Source organism: Apodemus sylvaticus, chromosome 1, assembly GCF_947179515.1.
Source record: "Apodemus sylvaticus chromosome 1, mApoSyl1.1, whole genome shotgun sequence".
In the NCBI taxonomy this organism is placed as follows: Eukaryota; Metazoa; Chordata; class Mammalia; order Rodentia; family Muridae; genus Apodemus; species Apodemus sylvaticus.
In genome coordinates this window covers 33,234,705-33,254,450 of record NC_067472.1, presented here as the reverse complement: position 1 = coordinate 33,254,450, position 19,746 = coordinate 33,234,705, and the positions used below count along the sequence as shown (strand labels likewise).

The window sequence follows — 19,746 nt, the reverse complement described above, 5'->3', positions numbered from 1 at the left end:
ACTGAAGAGGCCGTCACCAGCTATGTATCTGGCAAAGGATTAATATCTAGAATGGATAAAGAACTCCCAAAACTTAACGCCAAAAATCAAACCCAATCAACAAAGGGGCTAATAAAAGTGCACAATAGTTAAAAGGTGAAACCCAGATTAGCAATAAGCTCATGAGAAAGGGCAGGCGTGATGGCCTATACCTGAAACCCAGCACATAAGAGCTGGAGACAGGCAAATCAGGAGTCAACGCCATCCTCAACTACATAGTGAGTTTGAAGCCAGTCTGACCTATATGAGACCTAGTCTCATAAAAATGAAAACGGTTCAGCATCTTTAGGCATGAAGAGAACACAGATTAAAACTACATACATGGTTCCCTCTCATACCAGTCAAACTAGAAAATAACAAATGTTGGTACAAATCTGGAAAAGGTAGACCATTATACATTACTGGTGGGAATGTGAATTAGTCCAGTCAATATACAGGTTACACACACACACACACACAAACTTAAAAAAGTATTATCACTTTTTGATATCTAGAACTCAAGGCAATATACCAACACCAAAGTACTCATGTTTACTGCAGCTCTATTCACAACAGCCGAGCTAGAGAATCAGCCCAGGTGATCTTCAACAGATGAAAAAAGAACACACTGTATATACAGTGAAGATTTATTCATACTGTCTTGGTTACTTTTATATTGCTGTGATAAGATACCATGACCAAGACAACTTATGAAAAAAATGTTTAATTTGTTAATTTGTGGCTCACAGTGGCAAAGGGTGAGAGTACATGACCATCATGGCAGGGAGCGTGGTAGCAGGCAGGCAGACAAGCAGGCAGGCATGCAGGCAGGCAGACAGGCAGGCAGGCAGGCAGCAGCAGCAGGCAGGCAGTCAGGCATGCAGACAGGCAGACAGGCAGGCAGTCAGGCATGCAGACAGGCAGACAGGCAGGCAGGCAGGCAGGCAGGCAGGCAGGCAGACAGGCAGGCAGGCAGGCAGGCAGGCAGGCAGGCAGACAGGCAGGCAGGCATGCAGACAGGCAGGCAGGCAGGCAGGCAGGCAGGCAGGCATGCATACATGTAAGCAGCAGCAGCAGCAGGCAGGCAGGCAGGCATGCATGCAGGCAGCAGCAGCAGGCAGTCAGGCATGCACACAGGCATGCAGGCATGCAGCAGCAAGCAGGCAGGCAGGCAGCAGGCAGGCAGACAGGCAGACAGGCAGGCAGGCAGGCAGGCAGGCAGGCAGCAGCAGGCAGGCAGACAGGCAGGCAGGCAGGCAGGCAGCAGCAGGCAGGCATGCAGGCAGCAGGCAGGTAGGCAGGCAGGCATGCAGGCAGCAGCAGGCAGGCAGGCATGTAGGCAGCAGGCAGGCAGGCATGCATGCAGGCAGGCAGGTAGGCAGGCAGCAGCAGGCAGGCAGGCAGGTAGGCTAGCAGGCACCATGCTGGGACAGTAGCTGAGCACTCACATCTTGATCAGGAGATACCAGGAATGGCATGGGCTTTTGAAACCTCAAAGCCCATCCCCAGTGACAGGTCTTGTCAACAAAGCCATGCCTAAATCCTTTCTAGGTGGTTCCAACTAACATAGGACAAGTATTCATTCACATATATAAGCCTATGGTACTATTCTTATTCAAACCACCACACAGACATAAAGAAGAATAAATGTAAGTTATGAGCAGTAGAAAACAGGTATAACTGTAGTTCACCATATTAAGTGAAAAGTCAGACAAATATTAGATATTTTCTTTCATTTAAAAGTCTTGGGATTCTTTATAAAGAAAACCTGTAACTCTGTTTTAGAGACAGACAATCCAATTAAAAAGTGAGAAGAAAATACGAACAGGAATTTCTTCAAAGTACACTCAACACCGTTAGCTATTAGAGGTATGCAAGACAAAGGTAAGAAAGTACTTCATGCCTGCTGGCTTCAACCAATCAAAATGAGAGAAAGAAATAAGGATTGGTTAGAACAGAGAAAAGAATGAAACCTGCAAACACTGCTGGATCCGTGATTCAGCTGCTCTGGTAAGTAGTGCAGGAGGTGTACAAAGTTATTACACATATTGTAAGTTACTGTGACCCAGCAGTACTACATACATGAGTATGAGTATATGTTTGTGTGTACTTATGTGTGTGTGCACATGAGTGTATCCCAGAGAACTGAGAACACATTTCCATATAAAAACTTATATGGAAAACACAAATATCCTCAACATCATTATTCACCATAGTCTAAAGAGCAGAAGAAAACCCACATGTCCATTGATTGATGACTAGAAAGACAAAATGTGATAGAGTCAGATAATGGAATGTTAGAGAGTGAGGTATTCTATAATATAAACGAACTTTAAAACATTATCCTAAGTGAAAGAAGCCAATCATAGAGGACCACATACTGTACAGTCTCCTTCATGTAAAATATACAAAATAAGCACATCTCTGCTAACTGGGCTTGGTGGTACACACCTGTAACCTCAGCATTCAGGAGACAGAGAGAGGAGTTCAAGGCTAGCCTCGGCTCTCGATAGAACAGTATGAGGGGCATAGATAGTAACTGTTAACACATATAAAGTTTCTTTTGTGGCACTGAAAATGTTCAAATGATCTGACTGTTGTAACAACATCCAATTAATGTTTATAATAACCAAAAAGAATGTCATCCAGAAAAAAGCATGTTTATACTACAGAATTTTGTTGTGCTTTGGTTTTAAAGACAATGTCTCATGTAGCCCAGGCTAACCTCAAACTAGCCTCGGGCTAGCTAAGATTATCAAGGTTAATCTTGAACTCCTGATCCCTTGCCTCTGCCTTGTAAGAATTGGAGCTAAGAGTCCTATGCTACCACATATGGTTTCACATCTCTATTAAGAAGAATGTTTATAAAAATTTAAAATAGTGGTTCAGGTAGGTGGTGAGATGACTCAGGGGTAAAGTCACACAGGCCCAAGAACCCAAGTTCAAGAACTCAAAACAGGAGGGAACCAATTCACCACCATTGTCCTCTCTCTCAAGTACACATTGTACACTCACACCCATATCCACAGGCATGGATATGGCATTGATAAAAATTGTTATCATTTTATTTATTTATTTTTAATTTTAAAATAAGAAATATTTATTATTGTTGTTGTTAATGTTTTATTATTATAAGTTAACATTTTTAAAGGTTGATGCAATGACTTCTGCCTATAATCCCAATATCCTGACAGTGGAGGCAGGAGGAGTGCGTTCAAGGCCAGTCTAAACTACATAGCAAGATTATGTCTCTAAAAATCAACCAAGCAACCTGAACAATAGATAAAACATGAGCTAGATTTCACCATAGAATTTCCCTAAATTTAATTATCGATCAAACACAAACATCACACATCAGAAGTGGCAGAGTTCTGTCCTGTGGATTACATAGGAGTCTCTTTTTTCTCCTAAGTACCTACTTTCTAAAAGTTCAGCGACAGCTCCAGGATCTATTGCCTCTTCAAATACCTGCAGAGAGAGAAAAACAGGGATAAGAAAGTTTCAAAGTTTAACTAAAAGGTATTTGTAGAAATCATACTTTATGTTCTTCCATGGGATTAGCATATATAAAAAATCAAGCCATGTGATATTTTAGTATTCAACAGGAACATTTTTAAGAAGCATGTGGTAAAAGTACAACAAATGGCTGTAGCACAGATGAATCACAATTATCAAAATGATAAGAAATTTGAGTTAGCTGAATCTATCACATGCTTAAAATGCCATCGGTTTGATCTGCTCCACAAGCAAACACATCTTGAACCAACGTGAGTCTTGAGTGCATAGAAAAACATTCTGCATACAGCAGGTACTCAAGTGGTAATTAAATGACCCCTCTGTCCATGCAATTGCTTATGCTAAAGGGGAAGACAAACAGATTTTACCCATGTGTAGCATCAAAGACAAGTATGTTGGAAATGACTTTTATTATCACTATATTGCCTTAAACATGGTCAGATTTGTGAATTTTGTTCTTGAATAAAAGGTTCTGAGCCAGTACTGAAAAAGAACAGGACCTTCTGAAAGCCAAAGGTTTTCAGCTGTTTTTCAGTAGTACCTTTAACCTTTAAACGTCTAATTTAAATACTCTTTAAAGTTAGGCATGGTTTCATTTCTGCTTGAGGTTTTAAAGCCAGGTCTCCTTTGAGGGCAAAGTTGGACACTGTTTTGTCTACTTGTGTTTATTAAGTAAATACAGGTAACATTTTTTCCCTAAACTATTTCAATAATTACATCCTTCCATTTCACACTGTTATCAGTTGTATTGTGTGGCCCTGTCAAAACTCACAGGTTGACATCTAAGTCTAGTCTCTCAGAATATGGCCTTTTGCCAAATAGGATCAATATGAATATGCTTAGTTAAACTTTGGATGAGGTCATAACGGAGGAGACTGGGCATTTAACACATGATTGGTGTCTTTTTTTTAAAGTAAGCAATAAATTTCATGTTTTTAAAGTTAAATATAAATTAAAATGAATTCTTGAATGCATTTGAGCAGGGAATAAATTCAGGAACCATACAGAGCTCAGGAGGAGTCACTATTACAAATCAGGCATAAAGTTTTCTATTCTGGCCTGAAACCCAAAGAAAGCAAATGCGGTTACTTGGTTAGAGTGGACAGAGCCAGCATAGGTCACAAGGCCAGCAAAAGCACCTAACATTCTGATCAATAAAGTGTCTGCTTCTGTTTTACAGTTCATACAAATCTTCTTTTGTCTTAAAGTACTGGCACTTCTCTGACTAATGCTCAGAATGTTTTGAAGTCCATGTGCTATAGAGAATAAATGGTTAGATGGTACAATGGTACGTTCTGGAGTTACGATGCTATAACCCAGCGGTTCTCAGCCTTCCTAAAGCTGCAGCCTGTTAAAAGAACTCCTCACATTGTGGTGACTCCCCAGCCATAAAATTATTTCATTGCTACTTCATAACTCTGATTTTGCTGCTGTGATGAGTCTTAACAGCACAATCTGTGCTTTTCAATGCTCTTGGTTGACCCCAGTAAAAGAGTTAAACTTTCTCAAGGGGTCCAAACCCACAGGTAGAGAAACCTGCTATAAACCAAAGAACCATGGAACCTCAGGAAGTAGCATGGTCCCCACCAGCACCTTTGACATCCAGTCTCCAGGACTGGGAGACAGTAAGTTTTCAGCTGGTGGGTTACTTCTGCATATCAGCTCTAAGAATCTAACACATCTACCTACATGTAAGTGTTTTTTCAAGGATGATCTTGGGGAGCAAATGGACAGCTTAGTCTATGCAAATACAACGACTCATGAATTTTTTATGAGGAATTTGTTTACCCACATGCTTTTTATTCAAATCTAAGCCACACAAAGGGCTTGTGGGGAAAGAAAATGCTTTTACTATGAGTTACACGTGTTTTCGGCTAAAGAACGGAACAGATCGCAAGAAACCTGGATCTAGAAGAAACTAGAATATGAGCCTAAACAACTTTTGTTTTAGAAAAAGAAAAAAAAAATGGTTCCGTGGTATGTTTGACTAGTAATCTCATCTCGGGTTTTCCCTCCCACCAGGAGAGAAGCCTCTAAAGTGTGAATCTCTGGCATTCTCCTTTTCAGAAACAGAGGAGGATGGATTAGGTTAAGTTCCCAAGGTATTCATGCTCTGTTTGCATAATTTTGTATCTATGCACTTCTTACAATTCTGTCTTAGAATTCTTGTACAGGGCCAGCAACTGATGAGTGGGGAAAATGTTGGGGGGCAGGGAACCCCTCATTTTCAGTACCTTCTCTGCACCATGTCCATCACCCACATATGGCCAGTAGGATCATCTGGGTTTGGACTGTATTTTCCCAGGATAATAACCATTTACTTTTAGCCAACCAGCTTCACATACATTTTCAAATAAATAGGCTGCAATTTTTAAAAATGCATCTTTTCTCTCATCCTTGAATTAAAAGAGCTAGGTGGGTTTCTAGAAAACATCTTCCAGACTTTGGAAGTCTTCCTTCTGCCCCAAAAGTCCACCTTAGGGGGACACTGGGCAAAACTGCTAGGCTTACAAAAGATTACTCCAATTTCATCTCAAATCCAAAACCAAAACCTTTGGGAGTTGTCGGTGATTGCAGAGTATTGAATAGTCTACAGTGTACTGCAGTGGGAAGCTCTGGCCAGTGGGTTTTTTTTTTTCTACAAATTTTTAAATCATGATTGCACTCATTGGAATGGAATCTAACCCTTACTACTATTGTTATAGAACACACACATGACTTAAGGAAACTCAGAAAATATGAACAGCTTTCTTGTTTAGTTACAGGCTTTCAATTACCAGGTATAGCTGATTCAGTTACAGTTTTAAGTTATTTTTCCGAGCTTAAGAAAGTTTTTTCTTAAGATCTGCAGTTTATTAATAGCCCCTTTCATAAATGCAATGCAACTGCCTCTAACACCTCCAAGAACATTCAGAAACGCTCTCTGCTCCAGTTAGAAAATGCCTTGGGAGTTCCAAGAATAGAAAGCATCCACCAGGGTATTTAGCACTCAATTGACAGAACTTGGCTCAGGCCTGCATAGCAAAAAGACTTCCAAACTGTGGTTTTTGCCTCAAGGCCACTTGTACTTTTTAGACTGTGTTAAAAAGAAAAAAAAAAGGGGGGGTTGGGGTGGAGGGGCAAAACCACTATTCTTCATAATGACTATTAAACTGGCTTCAGAGAGCAAACCCCACTGAGAAGTCAAAATCACCTTTTCAAATCTCATGCTCTGTTGAATTACAATAGGAAACACAGAGGGAAAGCAGTCTGTCTCCAGGTACTGATTCAGAAGGTAGACTCCAAGGTACACAACTTCCTTGTCGGGCAGGAACACTCCCGGGCAAGAAATCTTAAAAAGAAGAGGAGAGCAATCAGGGATTTTTGTTTTTGTGCAGCGGGGCTGTTTACCCTAACCTCCCACAGCTCTGAAATGACGCCACCACTGCCTTGTCCTTCACCTGCTCTTCCCAGCTTCTCCAGCCTCCCACCCCTCCTCAAGCTGGCTCTCCGGTTTCCCTCCCACGTCTCCGCCAGGTGTCACAATCGTGCTCTGCGGCTCCTCGGCCCGCCCTCCGGGATGGCAGTGCGGAAGCGGAAGAGGCTGACGGGCCGGGAAGCCTGTCTCCGGTCTGGCCGGGTCCCCGGGACCTGCCGCCCGCCGCGATGCCGAGCCCCCGGAGGACCATCGAGGGACGGTCGCTGGGCTCCTCGGGCGGAAGCAGCGTCCCGGGCAGCCCGGCCCACGGCGGCGGCGGCGGCGGCGGCAGGTTCGAGTTCCAATCGCTGCTGAACTGCCGCGCGGGCGCGGACCCTGCCTGCGCTCGGCTGCGCGCGTCCGACAGCCCGGTGCACCGGCGCGGCTCCTTTCCGCTGGCCTCCGCGGGCCCCGCTCAAGCAGCCCCGGCCCCGCCGCCGGAGGACGCCCGCATGAACTTGAACCCGTCCTTCCTGGGCATCGCCCTGCGCTCCCTGCTGGCCATCGACCTGTGGCTGTCCAAGAAGCTGGGGGTGTGTGCTGGGGAGAGCTCGACCTGGGGCAGCGTGCGGCCCCTGATGAAGCTGCTGGAGATCTCAGGGCATGGCATCCCCTGGCTGCTGGGCACCGTCTACTGCCTGCTTAGGAGCGACAGCTGGGCCGGGCGCGAAGTGCTGATGAACCTGCTCTTCGCCCTGCTGCTGGACCTGCTGCTGGTGGCTGTGATTAAAGGGCTGGTCCGTAGGCGCAGACCCGCGCACAATCAGATGGACATGTTTTTCACCATGTCGGTGGACAAGTACTCCTTTCCCTCGGGCCATGCCACGAGGGCCGCCCTGGTGTCCCGGTTCATCCTGAACCACCTGGTACTGGCCATTCCACTGAGGGTGCTGGTGGTCCTGTGGGCCTTCGTCTTGGGTCTCTCCAGGGTCATGCTCGGGCGGCACAACGTCACTGATGTGGCTTTTGGCTTTTTTCTGGGCTACATGCAGTACAGCATTGTGGATTATTGCTGGCTGTCACCCCACAATGTTCCAGTTCTTTTTGTACTGTGGAATCAACAGTGACACCATCTCATTGATTGTTGGCACCATAAGGTCTGAAGGATTCCACATTCGAAGATTCTGACCTAAACCAGAGCCATCCAGTTACCTCTCAGACATTTTAGGCACCTTTGGGAATTCTGAGATCCCACTGTCTTGACATGTTCCTAGACCGGAGCACATGCTGGCTATTCCTGAACACGGCCATACTAGAGAAACAAAGTCTATTGTGTATGTATTCGACAGCTATTTATCACCAAGACAACTGCAAAGAAATCAAGCTGACTGATTTATATGATAACTATTTACTTAAAGTTGAATACTGTTAATAAGTAATCCCTCCCCCCAAAAACAATGTTATTAATTCAGTGTTGTAAATTGAATTTTAAGGGCCATTAGCTAGGTAAACCATGTGCTATTCCCCGCCCTTTACCTGCGGTAGATTTTAAACAATATTTTTAAAGTTCAAGACATTCTTTTCCCGTTTACTCTCTGCACATCTGTTGCTGTAATTGGAGCTTTTTCTTTCTCCTGATTCCTTTAAGCTCTCCCACCCTTGTGGACTTGGTAGTGAGCAGAGGTTCCATGGAGGACTTGCCTTTCTTCCCCCTGTTCCTCTCAAACGGTCTTTAGATATTTACTTTCCACTCCTCTTTAATATTATCTTTTTAGCACTCATAGAACAAACCAAGATGTCGAAGAAGGCATACTCAAAAGGTGGGCTTGTCTAAGGTTCCCACAGAAATGTAAGTATGAGACTACTGTTTCATTTCCTCATCCTGTTGACAAGTAGCTACCAGGGGGTAAGATGCTGAGCTGCTGGGGAGAGTCGGGGAACTGAAGAGTCTGGAAGTAGGCAGGCCAGGAAGTAGGGCAGTGGCCAGGGGCAGGAAATGAAGCCCTGCTGTCTGTCATCGCTACTGAATCGAGCAAAAGGTCCTCTATTAAGTAAAAAGCAGAAGAGCAGTGTGGTTCTTTGCAGTGCTCCTGCATAGCGTTCCTGTGTGCACCACAAGGATGGCTATATGCTGTCCTTTTCCCACTGTTCTATATCCAGCACATTTCAGGTAACAGGACTTAACTTGAAACTTTTCAGGAGAGCCTATTGCCCTATGTGAGCCTTAGGTGTAACTCAAGTTTCTGTTTACATTGAAAGCTGTTCATTCATGGTGCCTCCTCCCCCACTCCTAAGACCAAAGATGACCAAATAATATGGTAGACTCTGATGATTGTCTGACCTAGAAAGACCAAAGAAGGGTATGTTCATTAAATCTGTAAATGCTGCCGTGTCTGGAAAGAAAGCCTTTAAATCACTGGTGAAAGTGGTGTCATCAGATGACTCAATGGCCAGTTGTTCTGGCATTTATAAACAGAAAGGACTGTGGGCTATGGTCTAATGTTCAAGAATGTAGGTGGACAGGACTGTGGAAAATGGAAGTGATAAACAGTTCTCGGTAGGAGGAAGTAGGACCTTTGCGAGTGGGAGTCAGGTACACCTATAGGAACTGCTCCTTCGATAAAACAGTTATCACATTCCCACAACAGCCTAAACACAGACTACCTCTTCCCTTATCAGATCTGCTAAGCTGTGAGGGTCTAAGAGGTCTGGGTGTGTTTAAACGTTCAAAGATCATTTTTCATTATAACATTCAGGCCAGACATTTGAAAGTGACTTGTTTGTTCTTATAGTGTCCCCCAGTCTGCTAACTGAAGGCCCATCTTCTAGTATCTAGTTGCACTTCTGAAATTCCATGTTTTGTTTGCTGGGACCTGAGTTTGCTGGCTTTTAAATACAGATCAGATCAATTTACCCGACTTCATGAATAATCCTAAATTCTCTAGAGTAAAGAAAACTGATTTCTGTGTTAATTACTTGTACGATGAAGGATGCCTTTTAAAAAAAAATCAAAATAAATTAACTGGTAATGTTGAATGATATGAGGTGAAATCTTCAATTTCTACTCTGCTGTAAGATCACTCGGCTTCTGAGGAATTCCTTCGTCCTGAACACTTGAAACTGGAACAGCCCCGCTGACAACTGTCGGTACAATGGAACCAAACCAGGGCCCTTTCATTTTCCTTTCATTTCTACACACTCAGTGAAAACTTCCGTTTACTGATTGTGTAGCTTCTAGCTGAATCTCCATGAGGTATCCTGTTAGCACCCACTTCTATGGCCGCCTAAGCCTCTTTCTAACTGGGCGGCCAAGCCCCAGGCCAGTCTTGGAGGACAGGAGAGCAAAACAAGAGTAATGGCAGATTCCTAAATGGGAACAGCAAAGTCACTGTGCCCCTGCACCTCATTAGTTGGTGGGTTATCACAAAGTGTTTATTGTTAGATTGATTACCCTGTTGAAATTAGCAATCTAAAGCTAAGGGAAACAGCTTTGATCTCTAGAAGTGGAACAAAAGTGGAGCTTTAAAAATTATATATTCTTTGGTTACTTTTTTTTTTTTAAAGTTTAAATCCTTTCACAGAGTATCTTTAAAAACAAATTCCTGCTTGAACCTAAGTCAGGACTGTTTTAAAAGAAGCCAAGAAACATGTTGGTTTTGGAAAGAAAAAATGAAAGCCAGAGTAGATTGAACTGAGTTAAAGGCTAAGAGATCCAAGGGAGATAAATGTGTGAAATCTTAGGGACAGAAAGACAAAACTGTCCCAAAAGCAATGTGAGTGGAGTAAGTCAAGGAGAACTTGGGGTTAAGCCGTAGGCTCGCAGGTGTCTTACCGCCCGGATTTGGAGCTCCACCACCACCTCCATAGGCATCCTTCCCTGTGCACCGCAAAGATCCTTTTGTGCTGAGCCTTGAACCAATTATTTCTTAGTTTACATCAAGGCAAGTGTTTTCCAGAAGCTTCCCTGAACCCTACCCCCTCCCTTTTGTTCCCCCATCAGTGCTCCCTGCCCAGGTCCCTCCCACCGGGACGGGTATCTCACAACAAGCTTTGGAGTGTAAGCTTTCAGAAGGCTGAAGCGTCCGGTTGCCATGGACACTCAAATGCTCAACCTTCTCGTCTAGAATGCCAGGGAGGCTGAGACGCATGCGCACTTACGCACTGCTGGGACCCTGGTGTCTTCTCACCCTCCCTTGCCGTGGCCTGGCCCAGAGTCTAAGGGCCCCGGAACCTGTCCACGGATGTTAGGAGATTTTTTTCTATCTCTTCCTGGACACTCTGTGGCCCCAATTATTGTGTTCAAATGTTTGTTTCCATCCCCAAAGAGAAATTAGATCATAGCTCCGTTGTGGAGCTACGGGCCCCAGACACTGGGATTCCTGTGACCATTTCTATTTAGCATAGTTGTTTGTCCCCTTAGGGGACTGACTCCCTTGCTTATTAAATGTCTTGTCTCCTTCTTTGCCCCAGAAAACATGTTCACTGTCAATAAATTGAGTAGTGTGCTAACTACAAATAGGTCGTTTCTAAAGAGGCTTAAGTTGGGAATCTCAGGTCTAGAAAAACATTGTCATTTCCTCTTCCCTGCACTGTTGAGGCTTCCTGGTAGTTTAAAGGGAGCATCAAATTGCACCATCCCCCAGGGGGTAGTTACTGTATTTGCCAAACTGCAGTTACACTGTAAATCAGAGTAAGATTTCTTAACTGGCAAGAGAAATGACATTTTCCCATTATATGTTATTTAAAAACAAAAAACAAACAAACAAAAATATCCAGCAGACAGGAGAATGTGTGTTTTTTTTGGTTTTTGTTGTTTTGTTTTGTTTTTTTTGGTTTTTTGTTTTTATTTATTTATTTATTTATTTTTGCCAATCAAAAATTTCCTGGAAGGTCTATGTCTCAAAAAAATGAAATAAATACATACATAAATATTCTTTAAAAACGAGGGCTGTACCATGTGGTCCAGTTGACTTTGTAGTCATCAGAACTATATAAATCTGTCTTTGATCTATGTCCACACTCCTAGCGCTAGGAAGGTAGAAGCGACAGAGTCAGAAATTGAAAATTAGCCTGGAGTATTGTGGTGGTAGAGAACAGGTGTGGCCTTGTCGGAGGAGATGTGTCTTTGGGAGTGGACAGTGAGACCCTCCTCCTAATAGAGCTTCTCCCTGGACCAAACATATGCAAGCCACCACAAATATCTAATGAGTTTGAGGGCCAGCCTGGACTCCATGAGAGCCTGACTTGAAATAGAATTTTAAAACTTACCTTGTAATTTTTTTTTATTGATACTTTATATCTAGGATCTGTGTAGTTGAAATGGTACAGGGAGATATCCCTAAAGAGATACTGCTGCCGATATTCCCTTCAGGAGCTATAGTTTATTTCTCTGTAAGGGGAAGCTCAGTGTGATGAGGGACACAGCATTACATCTACACCCAGTTCCTCCTGCTCCCTCAGTACACAGAGACATACACAGATGGGTTCCTGGCTTTCTGGATGCCCAGAGCGCAGATCTGTCGCTACAGTTAACTTGTAGGATTCCTGTGATGTTCTTCACAGGGAGATCACCACCAATAATACTATGTGTCAAAACAAATTGATAGCTAAGTTTCTAGAGGTAAAATAGAAAGGAAGAATGCATTCTCATTGAAGATGTGCACAGAGGTGGGCATGTTGCATGTGGTCATTCCATTACCACAGTGCTTCTTCAAGGACAAGGTTACCTGTATTTTACAGCCTTTTCCCCTGAGACTACATAACTTATTACAATGGTCGTGTCTGAGTACAAGGGTCCTGCCACCTCACTGCCTCCACAACACAGATTATTGGTCCCTGGAAACACCGCTGTTGGGGTTTTGTGTAAGCTCCACCCCACACCTACCTGGCAATAGCCAGGTATGCCCCACCCCAGAGATCTGGCCCACTATTAAGAGGGGCTACTTGCCCCTCCTCTCTCTCTTTGCTCTCTCCCTCTTTGCTCTCTCCGCTCTCCCACATTCTCACCTCTCTGCCCCTGGGGCTCTTCTCCCCTCCACATGGTCATGACCAGCATCCACTCTCTCTCTCTCTCTCTACCTCTCTCTCTACCTCTCTCTACCACTAACTCCCATCCCATACTCTGAATAAACTCTATTCTATACCATGTCTGTGTGTGTGTGGTCCCTCAGGGGCGGAGGTGCCCAGGCAAGGGCCCGCCTGGACACCTTCCCGCACGCCGCCTAACCACACTCCCTTAACCCCCTATACTCTCCCCTTTTAAGCCCCTCTTATATGACTAGACTCTAACTCTTGTTATTACCAGACTGGCCTCCATAGGGCAGCAGAGCCCTGAATTCTTCTGAATTCCCTTGGACGACCTAGCCATTCTTTTCATCTGTGTTTTCTCTCCTTTCCCTGGCCAAGTCGTATTTTTATAACCCTTTGTTTAACTCACTGTCTTGTATCGGGATGACACTCAATATACATACCAATTAACATGTCCACAAGTTTACATATGCCGCCCAGGTTTCTCTTTAGATCTTCCAATCCCGATTAACATATCCGAGTTCATGCATACCACCCAGGTCTCTCTTTAGGGTTATTTTTCATCTTGGACTCCCAGATGCCACAGAGATGTGGAAGTGGCTACATCCATACTGTTTCAAGCCCACTTTGCAGTTCATCTAATCAATGATGCTGCCTGCCATCTTGGCTGGAGTCCAAGCAAAGTCATTCAAGGATGGGAATGCCACCAAGTCAAGTAAAATATATGACTTCACCCCCAATGCAGGTACCTGTACTGGGTTGGGTTTTTTGTTGACCTAACACACACCTAGACAGGTCTGGTAAAGACTTAATTGAGAAAATGCTTTCAGTAGACTGGCCTACGAGCAAGCCTGTAGGGTACTGTCTTGATTAATGATTGATATAAAATCAATCAATTGATGTGCCCATCCTGGGCAGGTGGTCCCGAGCTGTTTAAGAAAGCAAACTGAGCCAGCCAGCCTCCACTGCCTGTGCTCCAGCTCTGCCTGGAGTTCCTGCTCTGACTGACCTCAGTGACAGGATGTGACCTGAGAGTTGGAAGGAAGATCAAATAAACACTTTCCTTCTCATGTTGATTTTGCTCATGGTGTTTTATTACAGCAACAGAGACCTAAAGACAGTCTGTCTCTGTGACAACAGACCCCGGGGAATGGCTTCGATTCCCAGAGTACTTCTGCAGAGCAACTTGATGGCCTCAGCCTGAGCATTGAAGAAATGATGCATCACCCATCCCAGTCACATCCTGGTCACAAAATAAAAAACAAAAGCATCCCCCAAATGGGAATTTTCAAAGAGTAAATTAGCCAGGAATAAATGTAACAAACAGATCCTTATGATCCAGATGTTCCTTTTAACTTAAAACAATGAATTATTAACCCAACATCATAAATGCTTCTTTTCAAAAAACAAAAAACAAAAACAGCAGTCATGTAAGAAGATGAACCACTTTTTTAAAGATATATTCTTTATTTACATTTCAAATGATTTCCTCTTTCCTGGTTCCCCTGCCCCCAAAGTCCCATGAGCCATCTCACCTCCCCTGTTCGCCAATCAACTCCCTCCTGCTTCTCTGTCCTGGTATTTCTCTTCACTGCTGCATCGAGCCTTTCCAGGACCAGGGGCCTCTCCTACCTTTGATGTCCAACAAGGCCATCCTCTGCTGCCTATGTGTTTGGAGCCATGGATAACACCATGTGTACTATCTGGTTGATGTTTTTGCCCCTGGGAGCTCTGGGAGTACTGGGTGGCTCATATCATTGTGAGGAACCTTTTTTTTTTTTTAAGGAACAAAAGGAATGGGTATGAGGAGACACATATTGGTGGGAATGGAAATAAATACAATATATGAGTATTCTGTGGCTACTGTAACGAATCTCTGTATTCTCAGATCCTTAAAAAAAAAGTTATCAGTCCAGCATGGTGGTGCACTAGAGAGGCAGAAGCAGGTGGGTCTCTGTGAATTCCGGCCAGCCTGGCCCATAGAGTGAGTCCCAGGAAGGTGTTTGGAGGGCTATGCTGCTGGTACTGTTTGGTTCTCCTGCATTTCCAGCTTCGAAAGGTTGCCGGTACTCCTTGGTTCAAAGCTCCCTTCTTCCATCTTCAAAGCCAACAAAACAAACCAAGTCTTGCTCATGCTGCTTTTGCTTTGACTCTGTTCTTCACTTTTCATGATCTTTAGGAGTGAGCTGGAGCAAGGTTTAAAAGCTGTTACTGCTCTCACAGAGGATGTTTGGTTCCTAATTCACTGATGCTAGTAAATCAAGCATCAGAGGGTCTGATATTTCTGGCCTGTGCTGGCACCTGAACTCTTGTGCATACATCCACACACAGACACACATACATACACATGATTTAGAAATAAGATACATTTTAAAAGGCTTTGATGATCATATTGGGCCTATTCAGGGAATCCAAAATAATTTCTCTACTTTAAGGTTGCTTAGTTAACAGCCTCATTTTCACTTGAAATTTGAATATCCCCTTTATTATGTAAGATAACCTACTTTCTGTCTCCATGATTAGGATATGGACATCTTGGGGAACCATTATTCTGCTTACAACATACAACTTTCCTAGAAAGTGATTTGATAATGTCTATCAACATTTTTAACCTGTCTCTGTATTTCTAGGAATTTATCCTGCATATTTATTTTCACAAAGAAACCATCAATGTAGACAGAGAACAAGGTCACCTGCTAAGATACTCTCCTTGACTGTCTTCTCATTGGCCACCAATGTTAGAAATCTTCTCCATGGGGGAGGATTTTTGTCAGTTACTGTAGCTTTTTCCTTTTTTTTTTTTTTTTTTTTGAGATTTATTTATGTATAGGAGTACACTGTAGCTATCTTCAGATACACCAGAAGAGGGCATCAGATCCTGTTAGATCATGGTTGTGAGCCACCACGTGGTTGCTGGGAATTGAACTCAGGACCTCTAGAAGAGCAGTCAGTGCTCCAGCCCCAAGATTTTTTTTTTTTTTTAAAACTGGGAATCAACCAAATGTTTATTAGGTAGTCATAGGAAAGCTGATGGATATTAAACACCATTAAAAAATGAAGCAGAACTGTTTTAAACAGCCTCTAAAAAGAAAATAAATGTGGAATACAGAAAATACATCTAATACACTGCCATTCAAAAAGAATGAAGATAAAATATGTATAATTATGCTTGGAGTATTCCTGGGGCAGTGGGGAGGATCATGAGAGACTCTTAATATATACCTTTGGAAAGAGCCTCAGATAGAGTAGTTGAGGGAATCTTGCTTTTCGTTTAGTACTGTTAGGTGCTTGTTAAATGCTATTTCTCCCACAAATTCTGTTACTGAATCAAAAAGAGACCAAATTAAAACATTAAAAAAAAAAAAAACAAAACAGAAAAGACTAGGAAGGAGAACCCTGAAAACATTGGGAAATGCATGATCCCTCACTTCTCCACCTGCGGTGGCCACTACCTGTGGGTACCATAGCACAAAGACACCATGCAGATGTGCCTGCCATATCTACTTCCAGGGCAGGGGATTGTGGCCTGTGGTCCCCAGAAACTTCAGGAGTCACACCCCCTGAAATAGTGGGCAGCCTTTCCTGCACGTTCAGACGTGTGTTGTTCCAGAAGACAGCCTGCTGCTTTTATCAGAGCTTCAAAGGATTGTTAGTCACGTCGTGTAATAGAACCACTGCTGAATACTCGATGTGCTAACAGACAGTTCCGTGCCAAGTATGTGGAGCGGAGAGGCCACCTGGGTTATCTACAGCGAGGAGAGAGGCCTTCTCTGCTCCATCACATCGACACTGTCTTATTAGAGCTGGATGTCTCTCTGAAGGCAGCTATATGCTATAATAAATGACTGAAAAACCTTTGAAGCACTGTTACAATCCATTTATGTCTGGACTCTGTCGTCTGATTTGTTAGGCCCCACTGTCTTCCTGCTAGTAAATTATCCCTCTGGTAAGCATGAATGACACCAAAAGGCTAATAAAAAAATATCGAGCTATCATCAATATTTGTGAGAAATGCTGGCTAAAAAGGAAGGAAGGAAGGAAGGAAGGAAGGAAGGAAGGAAGGAAGGAAGGAAAGAAGGAAAGAAGGAAAGAAGGAAAGAAGGAAAGAAGGAAAGAAGGAAAGAAGGAAAGAAGGAAAGAAGGAAAGAAGGAAAGAAGGAAAGAAGGAAAGAAGGAAAAAGAAAGAGAACCAGATTCATGAGACAACCTGACAGATAACCAACAAGTCAGTAAACAGCATGGCCTCTGCATCAGCTCCTGCCCTGTTTGAATTTCTGCTCTGAGCTCCTTCAATAATGAACAGTGATGTGTAATTTTACACTTTGGATAGTAATGTCCTGAGCCTGGACAGAGACAATTTTATGAAGAAAATGGGCTTCTCGTCATTAAGAATCTGGTATCTGATGATGATAGTCAATGTTTTTTTTTTAGCTGAGTTTGAAAGAATCTGCAGAAAGAAGATGAAACCACCGGGAATTATTGTAATGATAGATGCAACTATTGCAAAACAGGATTATACGCCAAGTGAGAGAGTGGTTACTTAGATCCAGGATTTCCAAGAAGATGAGGAGCTCTTTAAATACTGCGCCCTTCCCCAGATTCTGAAATATAGGGTATTTCACTGGACCCAATATTATGGCTCTGTATTAGATACAGATAATAAACTTCCAGATTCTGCCCTCCCCCCCCCCCATCTCTTGCATCAGGATCGACACTATTTCCCCTTCTGATCCAGTGACCTAATTGTGCTTGGACAGCCATGGAGCACATTGACAGAAACAATGGTTGTCTGGTTGTATTCCCAGGCACCCACAGAGGCACTCTGAAGCCACATGATTACCCCAAGTGGGAGGGAGGAGTTAACAAAATCTACCATGGCATCCAAGACTACGAGCCAAACAGCACTTGGCTGTGCCTGGCGATAGAGAAGGGTGTCGCTGTTTTCTTCCGACCTCTGCTCATCCATGGATGAGGTCGGAACAGAACTCAGGGATTCCATAAAGCAATGTCCTGCCACTCTGTCAGCTCTGACTGCAAGTATATCAAACTCGAAGGGTACCACTCAAGAAAACATTACCAAGGGAGTTGTCGGGATAGCAGAGAAATGGTATGGAGTCAGAGGAAGCATGGACTTTAAGGCTACTTGGGTGTTTCGATGCTGACTTATGAAAGGAGAAAGAATAAACCTTTGAAACAGCTCTTCAAGAATGAGGTTTGACAATGAGAGTCTGAGACAGGAACATAGAGAGGTCGATGCAGCCTGGGCTACACAACAAGATGCTATCTTCTCCCCCCTCCCCCATAAACAAAATGAAAAAAAAAAACCTAGCTCTTCATTATAATTCTTTTAAAGAGAACATCAAAGAAAAGCAAGACATCTAAGGAAAATTTTTTTATTGAGATGTTATCTTTATCACCTGTAAAGATCAAGATACATGAATTTAATTAATGTGGTGCTATTGCTTTAATGGTGTGAAAAATATTATTTTAAGAAAAATACCTGGGGGTATAACTAATAAAGGTGACTGAGTATAAAAAAAAAAAGAAGAAATAAAGAAAAACCCTGGAGGTTTCTTTAGGATTGAACTACAACGGCTGGTTCATGAGCAGTTTCTGCCTTCCTAGAAAACTGCTCTGCAACTACAGGGTTGTACTGGGTGTTTGCCGCGAGCAAACAGTGTGGTAAGTCCCTGTAGAGCTCCGGGCTGGGCATCCTGGTAGGCCTGGTCGATGTTGGTGAACTGCCTCCACATCTGGTCTGACAAGGTCTCAAACAGGCGATCCGCCTCCTCCCGCAGCTGCATGGACTTGGCCCGCATATTTTGAGCGTGTCTGATGTTGTTATTGCTGAACTTGGCCCAGGTTTCAGGAATGGAGACCGTTTCGTCAAACTTCTCCACACCAGGGAAGAAGCTAATGGAGTCAGGTGTGTTTTTTAAGTTTAAACATCTCTCTTCAATAGACTGCGCAGAGCTCTTGTCCTCGATGTCCTGCTCAACGGCATGTTGAGCATCTCGGTTATCTTGCACCTGGAAATCAATTCGTTTAGCTAATTTTCTCATCTGATCTTGGCAACATTTGAGTAAATCTGCTTCCCGGAGAAAGTTTTTCTCCATGTTGTCATGGACCATGTCAATCCCCATCCTTTTCTCCCGATTGTACACACAGTTCAGGGCCACCTGCAGGGGACAGTTCACTTCCTCAGCGGCGCACTCCAAGCGCCTCTTGAGCGTTTTCAAGCTGTTGTTCTCCGCTATAAGCATGTCCCGCTCGTGGCACAACCCGGACTTCCAGAAGCAGATGTCGGATAGCCTCTGGTCCAGGTTCCGGCAGGTTCCCTCTTGCAACTGGCGTATCAACTGGTCCTTATCCTGCATGATCCGCAGGGAGTCGTCTGTCAGCCGGCTGGCCCGACGCCGCGATGCCTCTGCAATACTGATCAGCAGATCATTAGAGCGGTCCCACTCGCGTTGGGTATAGCGACTGAAGAACGGGGAGTGGAGCGAGGGCAGGGTGGTGCGCGGCCGCCGGTCGCCTGCGCTATCCTCCGGGCTTTTCTGGGTGGTGGGGATATTGTAGAAGACTCTGGGTCTCCACGCAGAGCGGCACCGGGGCAGGTGAAAGGGTTCATAGCACGCCTGTACGTCAGGGTCCTGCCCAGCAGGGGGCAACCACTGCCAGCCCCAGTCTTTCTTGGAGCCACAGTAACTCGCTGCCTGAATGGTTCCAAGAAATTCCATCTTTCCCCATCAGCCCCATTCGGGCAAAATTTTGCCCAAAGGGCCAGA

At 43.9% G+C, this 19,746-nt stretch overlaps 3 protein-coding genes and 1 pseudogene across 3 annotated transcripts in view; 2 read left to right on the top strand and 2 right to left on the bottom strand.

Annotated features, from left to right (window-relative positions):
* Positions 1-7,071, bottom strand: part of Spata6l (spermatogenesis associated 6 like) — a 38,260-nt gene extending 31,189 nt beyond the window's left edge. The window contains exons 1-3 of the mRNA XM_052187672.1: positions 6,975-7,071; positions 6,728-6,865; positions 3,438-3,486 (exon numbers count right to left, since the gene is read on the bottom strand). Of these exons, the coding sequence (XP_052043632.1) occupies positions 3,438-3,486; positions 6,728-6,742 (64 nt within the window). The 5' untranslated portion in view covers positions 6,743-6,865; positions 6,975-7,071. The remainder of the gene's footprint in view (positions 1-3,437; positions 3,487-6,727; positions 6,866-6,974) is intronic.
* Positions 7,072-7,099: 28 nt separating this feature from the next.
* Positions 7,100-9,972, top strand: Plpp6 (phospholipid phosphatase 6). The gene has a single exon (XM_052187680.1). It carries the CDS (start codon positions 7,180-7,182, stop codon positions 8,056-8,058), a length of 879 nt encoding a protein of 292 aa, XP_052043640.1. The 5' UTR covers positions 7,100-7,179; the 3' UTR covers positions 8,059-9,972.
* Positions 9,973-17,280: 7,308 nt separating this feature from the next.
* On the top strand, positions 17,281-18,150 carry LOC127677676 (phytanoyl-CoA dioxygenase, peroxisomal-like; annotated as a pseudogene).
* Positions 18,151-18,579: 429 nt separating this feature from the next.
* On the bottom strand, positions 18,580-19,698 carry LOC127677665 (tektin-5-like). Its single transcript, XM_052172700.1, has one exon. The coding sequence runs from the start codon at positions 19,696-19,698 to the stop codon at positions 18,580-18,582; it is 1,119 nt and encodes a 372-aa protein (XP_052028660.1).
* Positions 19,699-19,746: the final 48 nt, after the last annotated feature.

Bases quoted from the DNA above. Each gene is read 5' to 3' on its own strand.
- Plpp6 (XM_052187680.1), top strand. From the start codon at position 7,180: ATGCCGAGCCCCCGGAGGACCATCGAGGGACGGTCGCTGGGCTCCTCG.
- LOC127677665 (XM_052172700.1), bottom strand. From the start codon at position 19,698: ATGGAATTTCTTGGAACCATTCAGGCAGCGAGTTACTGTGGCTCCAAG.